The sequence below is a fragment of the Strongylocentrotus purpuratus genome, unplaced genomic scaffold (assembly GCF_000002235.5).
Source record: "Strongylocentrotus purpuratus isolate Spur 01 unplaced genomic scaffold, Spur_5.0 spur5_scaffold_21, whole genome shotgun sequence".
Lineage (NCBI taxonomy): Eukaryota > Metazoa > Echinodermata > Echinoidea > Camarodonta > Strongylocentrotidae > Strongylocentrotus > Strongylocentrotus purpuratus.
Genome location: NW_022145607.1, coordinates 31,635,540 through 31,648,552, shown reverse-complemented (window position 1 = coordinate 31,648,552; position 13,013 = coordinate 31,635,540). Strand labels below are relative to the sequence as shown.

The 13,013-nt window shown below is 38.5% G+C and overlaps 1 protein-coding gene across 3 annotated transcripts in view; it reads left to right on the top strand.

Moving 5' to 3' along the window:
- Positions 1 to 1,183: 1,183 nt before the first annotated feature.
- Positions 1,184 to 13,013, top strand: part of LOC583804 (protein still life, isoforms C/SIF type 2) — a 51,380-nt gene continuing 39,550 nt past the window's right edge. Inside the window, exon 1 of one of the 3 annotated variants that reach the window (XM_030994517.1) lies at positions 1,184 to 1,319. Coding sequence is in view for 2 of the 3 variants with exons in the window: in XM_030994516.1 (XP_030850376.1) it covers positions 12,181 to 12,249 (69 nt within the window). In the remaining variant the exon portion in view is untranslated. Of the gene's footprint in view, positions 1,320 to 11,550; positions 12,250 to 13,013 lie in introns of those variants that run through there. The other 2 variants (XM_030994516.1, XM_030994515.1) reach the window with 2 other exon arrangements.

Sequence of the window (13,013 nt, the reverse complement as noted above, 5' to 3'; positions counted from 1 at the left end):
TTTTCCCTTTTCTTACCAAGGCCAGTCTAAAATGTATTTGACTTGGAATAACCTGAATATTTTACCGATGAAATTAAGCCCCCTTGCTTCTACCATTTTGAATCGTTAGTTGACCTTCGACCTTATGCATTGTGCATTTTCCGAAGCTATACAAGGACACATGTAAATCATCTGTTGAGAGCCAGAAGGGCATTTAATCAGTAAAAGTTGACAAAGTTAGAGCTGTTTTGGCACTTAGCAGAGGAAATTCTGTAGAATCAAGACGTAAAGGCATGCATGCCTCTGCATGGCGTTCTCCTAATATACAGCGCTACCGCAAACCCAGAACCTCTCCAGGCTGTCCCCCGTATTTAGGGCAGGCCACTTTATATTGACAGCGCTCTTGTTAGGCATTAAGATGCATTCATTGAGCGGCGTTTAATAACGAGAAGAAGTCGCCGATTAAGTCGTAATTGAGCTAATAACGGGTCAGCTAGGAGTGAGTGGCGTTTGTGGGCGGATCACTCGCTCGACTCCCGCTCTTAATTTGGGCGGATATCTTCAAGTTATTACCAGTGTCTTGCATTATCTTCATTTAGAGGTACATGTTGTTGTGCCTTTGACTATGTGGTATGAATTGTGCATAACATGTCTATCTAGATCTGTTTGGAGGTCACTATAGGGCACTCAGTTGTTACCATAGAGTTACACCCTTGTTCCTCCAAACAGAAAATTCAATGTCTTCTCTTTCGAAAAAGTAGATAATTCTCAATAATGTAAATGTAATAGACCGATCTTTACCTATTTATTTGCTGAGAATTTGAAGGGAATTAGCCACTTGTAAAAGAATATACAAGGTAACCACCTTCTGGCTTCAACCAAATGACATAGAGAGACTCTAATTATTTTCACATTACATGAATTAGTCTTTATCATTATTATTATTGATATTTTACAGACTTTTAAATAGAAACTTGCATCTTAAAATATCTTTTATAGTTATAATAAACACTCATTTTTAAGAATCATAGTTTTTGTCTATTCTGTTGGATTCTTACCCCTGTATTGACGTCAGATACATTGTACATTACTTTACCTTTTTTTTTAAATACCTGCATAAAAATGCATGTTCATCATTCAATGCATTTTAAAAGCAGATAGACATGTATTTACTAAACCAGAGTTGTCAATTTGTATCTACTTTTACATTTTTTGTAGGAACCCAGTTGACGCGCTGCACCCCCACATTCATCCAGTGGAAGGATTCAGAACTGGGCGGGGCCTGGGGTCTCAACTTCGTCTTGGAGGATGAGGCGGAGAAGTTCATTAACCTTTGCAAGGTAAGTTGAAAGGTCATACACCACTCACTGCTTAACAGCCTTTCTGACCTCCCAACCCCCCTCCCCAAAAAAAAATCACACACACAAGCACACAAATAAATAAACTTTAACCAGAAGAATAAAATGTGTAGTCACTGAGTGCAATTATATATCGTGTCCAGAAATTACTGTGATCATTTGATGAGGCGTGATAGCTCAGTTGGTAAGGCATTAATCCTCATTACCAGGTTGCTTGGAGTGGACCTAAAGCTGTCTGGTTGCTTACTAACAAGCATTTACGCTTTCTTACCAGTCAGGTAAATTTTCCAACCAATTTGAGCTGGGGTTGTCAAAATCAGTCAAACTAATACTCAATTCTCGAACAGTGATTGTGAGATATGTTTGATCATAATCATTATTGTAAAAGTAATACATGATAATTGTAATATTTTCTCATTTGATCCTAAAGATGTCTAATAAAAACAAGAGTACCTGTCACAAGGGATTTAATGGGCTATTGACACATATTGCAGTTAAATTGTAGCACCAAAAATTGAAGTCTCATCATGGTAATCAGTATATCAGCTGCAATGGAAATTGTGATCTTAATCTTTCTTTGCCCAGGAAGTATTGGGGTTTGTTTTAGCTGTTATATAGGATGTTAGGCCAGGTAGTTGGAATACACACTTCCCTCCTGTGAAATGAAATGAGCGATATACCAGATATAATTCTATGATAATTCCATAACCACTTCTGAGCAATAAGAAAAATAGTTGTTAGGAAGTGAACTTAGGAAATGAAGTTAGGAAATGAAGTTTCAAGAGTCCTCTTTGTTTGTTAAGTCATTTTGTCATTTTTAAATTGGGCATGAAATAATTTGTGTGTTCAGAGCCGGAAGGGTGTTAAATCGGCTGTTAAAGTATATGGTTTAACACCCTTCTGGCACCAAACAGACGATAGACAGAGACAGATACCGAGAGAGAGAGAGATAGCGAGCCACCCATACATGTACCTAGTCTATATCATTCAGAGTGTTGGTAATTTTTACAACTTATACATGATGAAAGCCACATTCTACTAATGTGTGGTGTTTTTTTTAAAGATTTTGCTGTCATCAGTTATTTGTTTAATCATGTATTCTGGTCAAATGAAATGTCATGAAAGTTATTTTTTGGATAGTCAATATTGTTACCTGTAAGTTTTTGATGGTTTGTGTGTTATAGCTCATATCTACTGAAGATCTTAGAATGTGTTTATGTAATTTTATTTAGTTATTTATTTTTGGATGGGGATGCATGTTGGTTCTACTGACACACTATTTCTCCACCTTGCAGTGCTCTCTCTCTCTCTGTACGTGTTTGTCTGTCTGCTGGTCTGTTGGTCTCTCTCTCTTTCTCTCTCTCTCTCTCTCTCTCTCTCTCTTGCTCCCCCTTCCCTCTCATTTCTTTTTCTCTCTGTCTTAATTTTCTCTCTTTTATTTTTGCTCTGTTTGTCTATTCAGCATGTGTATTACTATTCACATGAGCTCTTTTTGTGTTCGCAAGTTAAAGAGAAAAGAAAGATTTTTCATTAGGATTTATTGAATGTTTTACAGCCTTTTTTGAGGCTGTGGGTAATTAAGTATGGCCCCTCATATGTTTTGCTCACTGGATGTATTTTAAGTAAAGATCTCTTGTTTACTATTGCAACACACTCTTAGTGTCCTTGTCTTTGACATTTTGTCAATAAATAACTCCTTATTTTTTATGTATGTTATACTGATGTCTTCTCCTCCCTGCCTGGCGGCTATTCCTCATTTAACCTGCCCCCTATCCATCCTGCCTGTCTGTGTTATGATTTCTGGGGGGTATGGGCCTCTGAGAACAATACCAATGATTGAGGTACCTTCAGGATGGAAGGAGGAGGAAGGGGAAAGGGGTGGGGCGGGAAGTTAAAAGGTTACTCCCTCTCTTGTCACCTTAAATCCGTACCCCGTTTGCACTTCATATGACTTAACATGACTCCATTAAAGGGACTGTGTCCCATTTGCAGGCCAAAAAAATGAAAAAGTTAAATTCCAACTGCATTTGAAAGATAATACTAATTTAGAACTTCCCTAAAAAAGGTGGGGCTTGAAAATGTCTTCAAGTGGGAAAATAACGACTATTAGTTGTCAAATCGACTTTAGGGCTATAGAGCCCAAAAGTAATAGTCTTGATTTTCAGACAATTGTACCGAATGGTCATACGTTTTATGCTGCGCAAAGATTCAATCAGTTTAATCTTGGTCATCACAAGAAGTGGGTTATTGATGTAGACAAATACTCATGTACCATTTACAACTCTTTTCATGTATGTTATTACCAAAGAAGAAAAAAGGCCAGTCAGTCACTCCATAGTGTCTGACAGTGAAGTCTATAGCAAGTAAACGGGTTTCCTTGCATAATTTGAATATGAGGACACTACTAACGTTTAAATTTCACAGATAGGACATACATGACATATTCATAATTCCTGCAAAGTTCTACAGCATTTGAGGTTGGCTGCAAAAGGGACATACATGTAGTGCCTTTAATATACTTCGATATACAGCTAATGCTCTTTACAACGTGACATTATTAACTGCATAAATCAAATGCTTGTTAATAGACATGACATTAGTAGCTTCTAATTTTGCAAGAGAATATTTATGAAGATGCTTGAAGATGTTCCATTATACTTTAATGATGGGATTAATGCAATGAGTTGCTAATTTGTTTGTGAGTCTTGATGTGTTTGAGATTGTAATTTGAATAGATGAAACTGAGAGCTGTTTGGATTAGATCTGTGCCATTGTTTTGAGTTAAAATTGTTTTTTGTACCTCAGGAGGGAAGTGGATCACACCTCCACATCTATGATTATTTTTGTTTGTTTCATAAGGGTACTTTTGTTGGCAGGAAAAATGGGGATAAGGACTCTAGTTATTCCCCTCTCTCTCTCTCTCTCTCTCTCTCTCTCTCTCTCTCTCTCTTTTCTCCTCTCCCTCCCTCTGTCTATGTCTGTTTGTATGCCTCTCTCTCTCTCTCTTTTTCTCTCTGCCTTGCTCCCTTCTCCATCTCTCTCTCTCTTTTTTCTCTCTTTCACTCTCTCTCTCTCTCTCTCTCTCTCTTCCTCTCTTCCTCACTCCATCTCTCCTTTTATCTCTATATTTACATTCATTTCTATCTCTGTATATATCAATTTTGTTCTAGGCTGCATTCATTCCATACAGCTTTCCCTCAACATTATAACCTTTTGGTAGTTTAATACTGCTCTAATCTATGTAATCTTAATAATAATAATAATAATAATAATACATAACATTTATTAGGCGCTTAATACTGATGTTTCTAAGCGCACAGTGTTCTGATTAAGAGAAGACTATAACCCGTAGAATTAAATTAGAAGAAAAAGCAAAAATACAAAAGTAACATAGATAAGGTAAGAAAAACAGTGGCAATCAACTAAATAAAGACAAATATGGTGCGCACCTCCATTGACCGACGCACAACTGCAATTTACAATTTGAAAAGATAGGTTTTGAGTAGAGATTTGAATTGAGATACAGAGGGGGCGCAGTGAATAAAGGCGGGCAGTTTGTTCCAGAGAGCGGGGGCAATAACTGAAAAGGCGCGGTCACCATACCGGGTGTTAGTGCGGGGTCCAGGTGTTAACAGTAATGTGGAAGATGAACGAAGTGTTCGTGACGACGTACGGGAACGTAAGGATATGAGATCGGAAAGGTAAGAGGGGGCTAAGCCATTGATAGCTTTGTAGCACAGGAGAAGAATTTTGAAGGATATGCGGTGGTGAATTTTAAGCCAATGTAGTGAGTTCAATATTGGAGTTATGTGCTCTGATTTACGCGAGAGAGTCACAAGCCGAGCAGCGCTATTCTGTACCCTTTGAAGTGGGACTAGATGTGACTGAGGGAGGCCAGAAAGAGAAGAATTACAGTAATCGATATGGGTCGAGACAAAAGCATGGACTAATTTTGAAGTTGTGGGTCGGTCAAGTAGCCTCCTGATTCTACTGATCTTATATATACCAAAGGAAGCAGACTTACAAATATTACTAATGTGTTGTTTGAAAGTAAGATTGCTGTCAATATTTAAACCAAGGTCACGCACAGAAGCACAACAACTGAGAGAGCCATCACTCATAACAAGATCAGGAAAGGGGTCTGAGTTCCGAAATTTAGAAGTAATATGAATCATTTCAGATTTTGAATCATTAAGGCAGAGACAGTTTTGAAAAGACCAGGTTTTGATTTCATTGAGGCAACTGGTGAGTTTGTTCGCGGCTACTGTCCTGCTGTTTGGGTGAAGAGTTACATAAATCTGGGTGTCGTCTGCATACATAGTGTGTTGAATATTCTGATGAAGGTTAATAACATTTGAGAGAGGGCTGGTGTAAAGAATAAACAGGAGGGGGCCGACCACGGAACCCTGAGGAACGCCGCAGATGAGGGGAAATGATTCCGAGTTGGTGTCATTGATGATCACCTTCTGAGTTCGGTGCATGAGATAGGAGCGAATCCATTGAAGTACGGTGCCGGTGATGGAGAAGTCGTTCTCTAAGCGATGGAGTAACAGGTCGTGGTTGATAGTGTCAAATGCGGCAGTGTAATCAAGCAAGATGAGGACAGCTTCATTACCCTTATCTACAGCTAGAAGTAGGTCATTTAGGACCTTGACAGTTGCAGTCTCAGTAGAATGATGATTCCGATAGGCAGATTGGTGGATTGGAAACAAACCGAGATTGTCAATGTGGGCTTTCAGCTGTAGTGACACAATACGTTCCAAAACCTTCCCAAGGAATGGCAGGTTTGCGATGGGCCTGTAGTTCTTAAGTCCATTCGTGTCGAGACTCGGCTTCTTTAGGAGGGGAAGAAGCAGAGAAGTCTTAAAAGACTCTGGAACTATTCCGGATGATAACGAGAGATTGAACAGTTTGGTTATGTGAGGAAGGAGTTCATCGAGGACTTCCTTTAGAAGCCAGGTAGGAATCGGATCTAGCTTACAGTGTTTAGAAGGAAGTGAAGTGATGAGCTTCCTGACTTGTGAGAGGGATACAAGGCAGAAATCAGAGAGTTCATGACGAGGGCCTGGAGCAAAAGATCTTGAAGCTGGTGCTGGTACTACATTAGGGAAAGAGGATACAACTTTGGCGACTTTTTCCCTGAAGAATGTAGCAAATCTGTTGGCGAGTTCACTATCAGAAGAATGATCTGGAAGAGGTGATGATTGAGTGGGCGTTGAGAGTGTCTTCACAAGACGAAACAGTTCTTTAGTGTCAGCATTCTTGATGAGATCTTTGAGATACGCTGACTTCGCATTGAAGATGCACTCATAATATGACTCGCATTCACGGCGGTACAGCTCTCTATCAACAAAAAGTCCAGACTTGATCGAACGACGTTCCGCACGACGCCTTCGCCTCTTGGCTTCCTGGATATCATCGGTAAACCATGGCGCATCAGGTCTGATTGATACAGTCTTGACCTGGATTGGAGCGTGCTCATCAATCAACGTCCGCAAAGATGAGTTGTATTGCTCCGCGGAAGCAGATGGACAAGATAGATCAGGAAGTGAATGGAACATTGTGTCAATAGAGTTGCGTAGAGAGTCCTTATCAATGCTGCGATATTTCCTGAAGGAAACTTCTTTCTTGGAATTCTTCGGCCTTGCGATATTGACAGTGGTGACAAGTGCACAATGGTCGGAAGGCATGGAAGATAGCGAGTTCACGTTGCAGACATCATCCGAATTCCTTGTGAAAATCAAATCTAGAGTGTGACCTGCGCGATGGGTTGGTTCACGAACATGTTGCTTGAACCCTAACGAATCAACACATGTCATAACAGATTTTGCAAAATTATCATTGGGATCATCAACATGTATGTTGAAATCACCCAATAATAGAGGAAAATGATCATCTACAACAGCACCTTCAAGGAGAGTTGGAAATTCACCCAAGAATGTGCCGTTGGAGAGATTATTATTGGCAGACGGGGGTGGTCGATAAATACAGTACAACCTTACAGCAGATGAAGGTGTCAGATTGAGTGTGACATCCAGTAATTCAAAAGATGCAAAATCATTGTTGTTGTTCAAGGTACAGCGAGCCGTGGATCTATAGAGAAGCAAAATCCCACCGCCCTTGGAAGATAACCGGGGTCGATGGGTGAAATCATAATTAGGCAAACTAGATCTTAGATCAGCTAATATGAGACCATCCCTCTTACTGTCTCCAGAGAGCCACGACTCGGTGATGACTAGAACATCTAGATCATGTTCAACAATCAAATCAGTAATTGCGTGTGTTTTATTGGTCATGGAACGTGCATTCCAAAGGCCAAGTTTGAGGCTATTGGATGATACCGACATTGGTGGAGGGAAATCCGGCCTTGGTATCGTACGCCGCCCACGTCCGCGATGAGTTCGACGTCGGCGACCGATGCCAAGATCGCAGATCCTGCTCCAAACATTCATGGGTAGTAAATTAAGCGGCTGGTTATTAATCTGATGGAGATCATTCAAGTTGTATGAAATATGTAAAGCTGTACAATCAGCTGAATAAGGAGGTGAGTTGGTATGGCCAATATTGGAAACATTCTCAGTGCGATTCACTGGACCAGGATTGGGCTGGATATCTCCAGAATTAAGGAGACATCGAAATGTAGCTGTCGAATTACAGTAGTATAGTATAGGTTGACTACAATATTTGAGATGTTTACAGTGGGGGCTCTTCATGTGTGAGCCAGTACAAGTGAAACATTCCTTGGTTATATAGGGCTGATTCAAAGTGTAGAGAATAGAAATAACAAGCCCTATAGAAAACAACACTTTCAATGGCTTTCCATCCATTGTACAAGCAGGAATAGCTTACACAAAAGGAGCATACAAAAGAGACTATTGTGAATGTCAGTACATTCAAATGGTATACAAGCAAAGTACCAGTAAAGCTTAATGCACATGCCTGTACAGTAAAATTGAACAAGAACATCAAACATTAAACTTAACAGAAATACTGCAAATTCACACCAAAATACACCTTACAAATTGATTACCTCTGTTCCTTGACCAATATCAAACACAATGTTGAAAATACAAATACTAAATCCAACCAAAATTGGTGAAAAATGAAACAAATTACAGAGCTCAAAATGAGAGAGGCTACCTATAGAGGTGCACACCAGCTGAAAGCCCACATTGACAATCTCGGTTTGTTTCCAATCCACCAATCTGCCTATCGGAATCATCATTCTACTGAGACTGCAACTGTCAAGGTCCTAAATGACCTACTTCTAGCTGTAGATAAGGGTAATGAAGCTGTCCTCATCTTGCTTGATTACACTGCCGCATTTGACACTATCAACCACGACCTGTTACTCCATCGCTTAGAGAACGACTTCTCCATCACCGGCACCGTACTTCAATGGATTCGCTCCTATCTCATGCACCGAACTCAGAAGGTGATCATCAATGACATCTTGTTATTGTGCTTTTGTTTATATAAACAAAATATTACTTTCAGTTCAATTTATCTCATATTTCTGTATGATAGTTTCCTTCGTGAACGATTAAAGATATTGAGTTTGAGAACAAAGCAGAATCTAATAGAGAAGAAAATAAAATATGACTAAGGACTTCTAAATGACCCATTGACCTGATTGGTCATTGGCCGTAACCAATCAGGAAGCAGCTACTACAGTGTATATGACATAACTGACCGTGTCATGTGAATGATCCGTCTGACGTACTTACACTGTAGGATTTTCCTGTGGACTTATTAACTTTAATTATATACTAATGAATACTGTGATGAGTATATTCACAGCCTGTCAACCCCCCTACCCCTTGTTATTAATAGCAATTTACAAAAGCTGTTATAAGCTACTGACATTTTGGTATTTGATTGGCTGAGAGCAAATTTGTCATAGAAAGTAGCATTTATTATTGATAACAAGTTTTATGAAATAGGGCCCAGGATCATGAACCATAAGGTAACAGGTTTGAATACCTGCCGGCTGCCGCGGCACTATATAAAATCTACAGTCCTTTTCAGGACTATACTCACTTCCGAAAGATACTCTTCCTTCCAACCACCACTTTCTCGCCTTTCCATTTCACTTTTATTTCTATCCACTTTCCTTAGTCCTTCTAGGACTTTACACATGGTGTACCGTAAACCTCTTCCGCGATTATATAAAATCTTTTGGTGAGACATTAATCTAATTTTGCCACACTCTACCCAGGAATGGAAAGTGCATGGGTACCTGGTAGAATTTATTCCTTGAATACACATGGTTGCTGGAGCAAGAGCTGGATAATAGTACAGCCAAAGTCTGTTGGAAGCACATACACATATTATGTGTCCAATACAAAAATGGAATATTATTATTATTAATAGTAGTAGTAATATTAAGCACCAAGCAAGGGTTTGACCCTGAACCTCTCGTATGAGAGTCAAGAGCCCTCACCAATATACCACAATGCTCCCACTGATGTTGACTGTTCTTAATGAAAACAATTTAAGAAAGTCATTGTTTGAAATTATGACTTACATACAGCAAACGGTTTAGTTCACCCACTTTTATCTAAAACATATCTTATTCATTGAAAATTTCGTGTAAAAATGGTTTGCAGTTCTTACTCCTCATCAACTTCAATTAGAGAAATGTTAATCACTGATATATAAGGCACTTACTAAAGCTCTTCATTAGCTTACATAGAACTGGTGCCAAAGTAAAGGCAACATCTATTATTAGGTCACCCGAAATAGACTGAGACAGTGTCTTCACACTCTCCATCTGCTGTTCCTGCCTTCCTTTGATTAATTAGTTTGCAGACACATACCCCTGCCAGGTGTAAAACTTACAGGGGGTCTGCACAATGAGACTATGAATACTGCTCTCTGTTGGTAAAGTGTCCCAATTACCCCCCAAATACAAATTTTGCTCTGTATCTTAGTACCTTATCTTTCTATGCTCATTACTCAGCCAGTATACATTTTCTACCAAAATTGTTTGGCAAATGGCATTTATTTGTAATCTTGAACATTCAGTGTAAGTTTTCTTTGATTCTGTGAGAATTAATTTTCTTTTTTTTACCAGAACTCAAATTTATCTTTAAACAAAATAGGACCTTCAAATATGTATTCTATCAAGAAATATTGGATGTTTAAAATACACTCTCAATTAACACATAAGCAAGTTGTGATTAGACTCGATCATCAATGCAACCATATGGCATACACAGAGCCCAAGTCAGACTTAATGGGTTTAATTAATGCACAGGGTTTTGTATTATGCTTTATTTTCTTCACATTCTTATAAGTAACATTTTGATTATTATTACTTTAGGCTATAGCATGCTAGGTAAAGATTTTTAGGGTTGATTTGATACATTCCTGCTGTATGTATACACATTTTTTTTTTTTTAAGGTGATAGGTACCTTTAAATTTGCACCTTCTTCGACCACCCCAGAGACTGGCAAAGTTTGGATAATTAGCTCAAGGTTTTATGGAATTACTCAACAGTCCAAATAGAGTCTGTTGCTGCAGACTACGTACTTGCTAATTATTTGCGGCAGATTGTTAATCAAGGGATATTAAGCCTAGGAGACAGTCCTGCTATAGCACTGGCCCTGATTGGATTACCTTTGTCTGGTCCACATTAATCAGATGTTAACTAGCCTATTGATGACTTTCTCTTTTACACTCTCCATCTAAAACAAAATAAAAATATATCTTTCTTTCCCATTTCAATATTTTCTTACTATAGATATATATATTTTCTTGTCTTTTTCTTTTTTCCTTCTTTTTTCTTTTCCTTCTACTTCTTCTTCTTGAGTTGTTCACCAGATATTAATAATTAAGCCAATTGGTGATCTCTTTCTGTGATATCACAACAAAATTCCCTTTTTTTTCTAATTTGAACTCACTGCTAGCTATTTATTTCCTAAACTTTGCTGCTGTTGATTCCATTTTGTTTATTTTTATTATCATTATATTTTAAATTGTTGACCCTGATATCTAATTTCTGAGCCCCCTTTCATCAAATACTTGTCAGAAATCATATCCTTGCTTAGAGTATTCAAATATTATAAAATTAGAGCAATAAGTTATTTTCAAGTTATCTGTCCTATACAATTAATTAAGTCTCCTTTTCTCTATACTCACCGTTCACCCCTCTCACTTTCATTCTGCCCCCACTTACGCACACTTCCCCTCCCTCACAAACTTCCTAAGCTCCTGCATTCCATTAACCCCTATCTGACTACCTGCCTGACAGTCGTTAACCACCACTCACAGACAGTCATTACACCCCACTACGGAGGGACAGGGTGCAACCGTTGCACCCCCTACAGGATTCCTACACCCCTTTCAGGATTCTTTAACCCCCTGGAAGGTCAACGGATGAGTAATGCGGCGGTCTCGTTAGCGGCGGAGTCGAGTTATCTGTGGGACGCTTCATTTCTCTGGCATTTTGCTCAAGAGGAACACCTTCTCCTCGAATAACTACTTGTATCTCTCGGATGAACATCACAAATCAAAGTGATCTTTAATCATCCACTGACCGCCTGGAATTGCATGGACTCATTATTCTATCCTCTTCACTTTGCATAGAAATTCTTCACCCACCTCTTGGTACATGCGCATTTCTATCTTTACTTTGAGTTCTAATCATATCTCCTTGGAATCTTGGCAAACCTGGGACTCTAATTCTTCCTAACAAGGTCGGCAGAAGGCAGGATTTCAACATGAATCGCTCATTGTCGTATTGCTATCACAGCTAATGAAATAACATTGCCATTTTGGATATCAGTAGCCGCTTCTTTTTCTTTGAATCCTGGAATATATACGAGGCTTCTCCCTTCCATGTTATTTAGTCTCTTGTGGATATTATTATTTAACCAGGATTTTGCTGTTGTCTCTTCTAAAGATTTGGTGAGTGTCACCTTTTACTCTTCATAGAATCAACGAAGTAATGAATACCCCACTGTTTGTAATGTATTGCTTGCAAGCTAGTGGTGTCTTGGTATTATATTGTAATACATCATAATTTGAAAGGAATTCTGAACACCCAGTTTCAACTGTGACATTTGATTTGTAATCAAGTGTATTAAGGAAAAACACCTCTCTGTTAGTTTCCCAGCTTGGCTGATACATTTCTTCGATAGGCTGTTAGGAGAATCAAAAACATGAGGTGTAGTTCTAATGCTTATGTATTTATTTTCAAGTTAACTTGAATAGATGGATAGATATGGATAGGTTTAGATTGTAAATATATTTGGTTCGAAAATAGTTTATAAGGTATGAAATCCACAATGTTGACATTTTTATCAGATTTTAGAGATGTAATATGAAGATAAAGATAAAGAGAATAAAATGAGGATGATTAATTGGTACTTAAATTGTGTGTTCTCTTTGAAGCACTGTTGTTTGGCTGTTTTCATCTGCTATCAGAAAATTGGAACCTTAATTGTCACCCATATTTTCCTTTCCTTTTCTTTTTTTCTCATTATTGATGAGCTTCGGTTTTGAACAAAACATATTAATCATATCCTTGTCAATGTATGTCACCTCCTTTGGCCAGAAACCTAGAGGAACTTCTCATCAATACGGAGCATAAATAAATCATAAAATGGGGAAAAGAATATAAAAAGCATATATACATCAGAGCACTGCCCTGACCCATTGAACAACAAAAT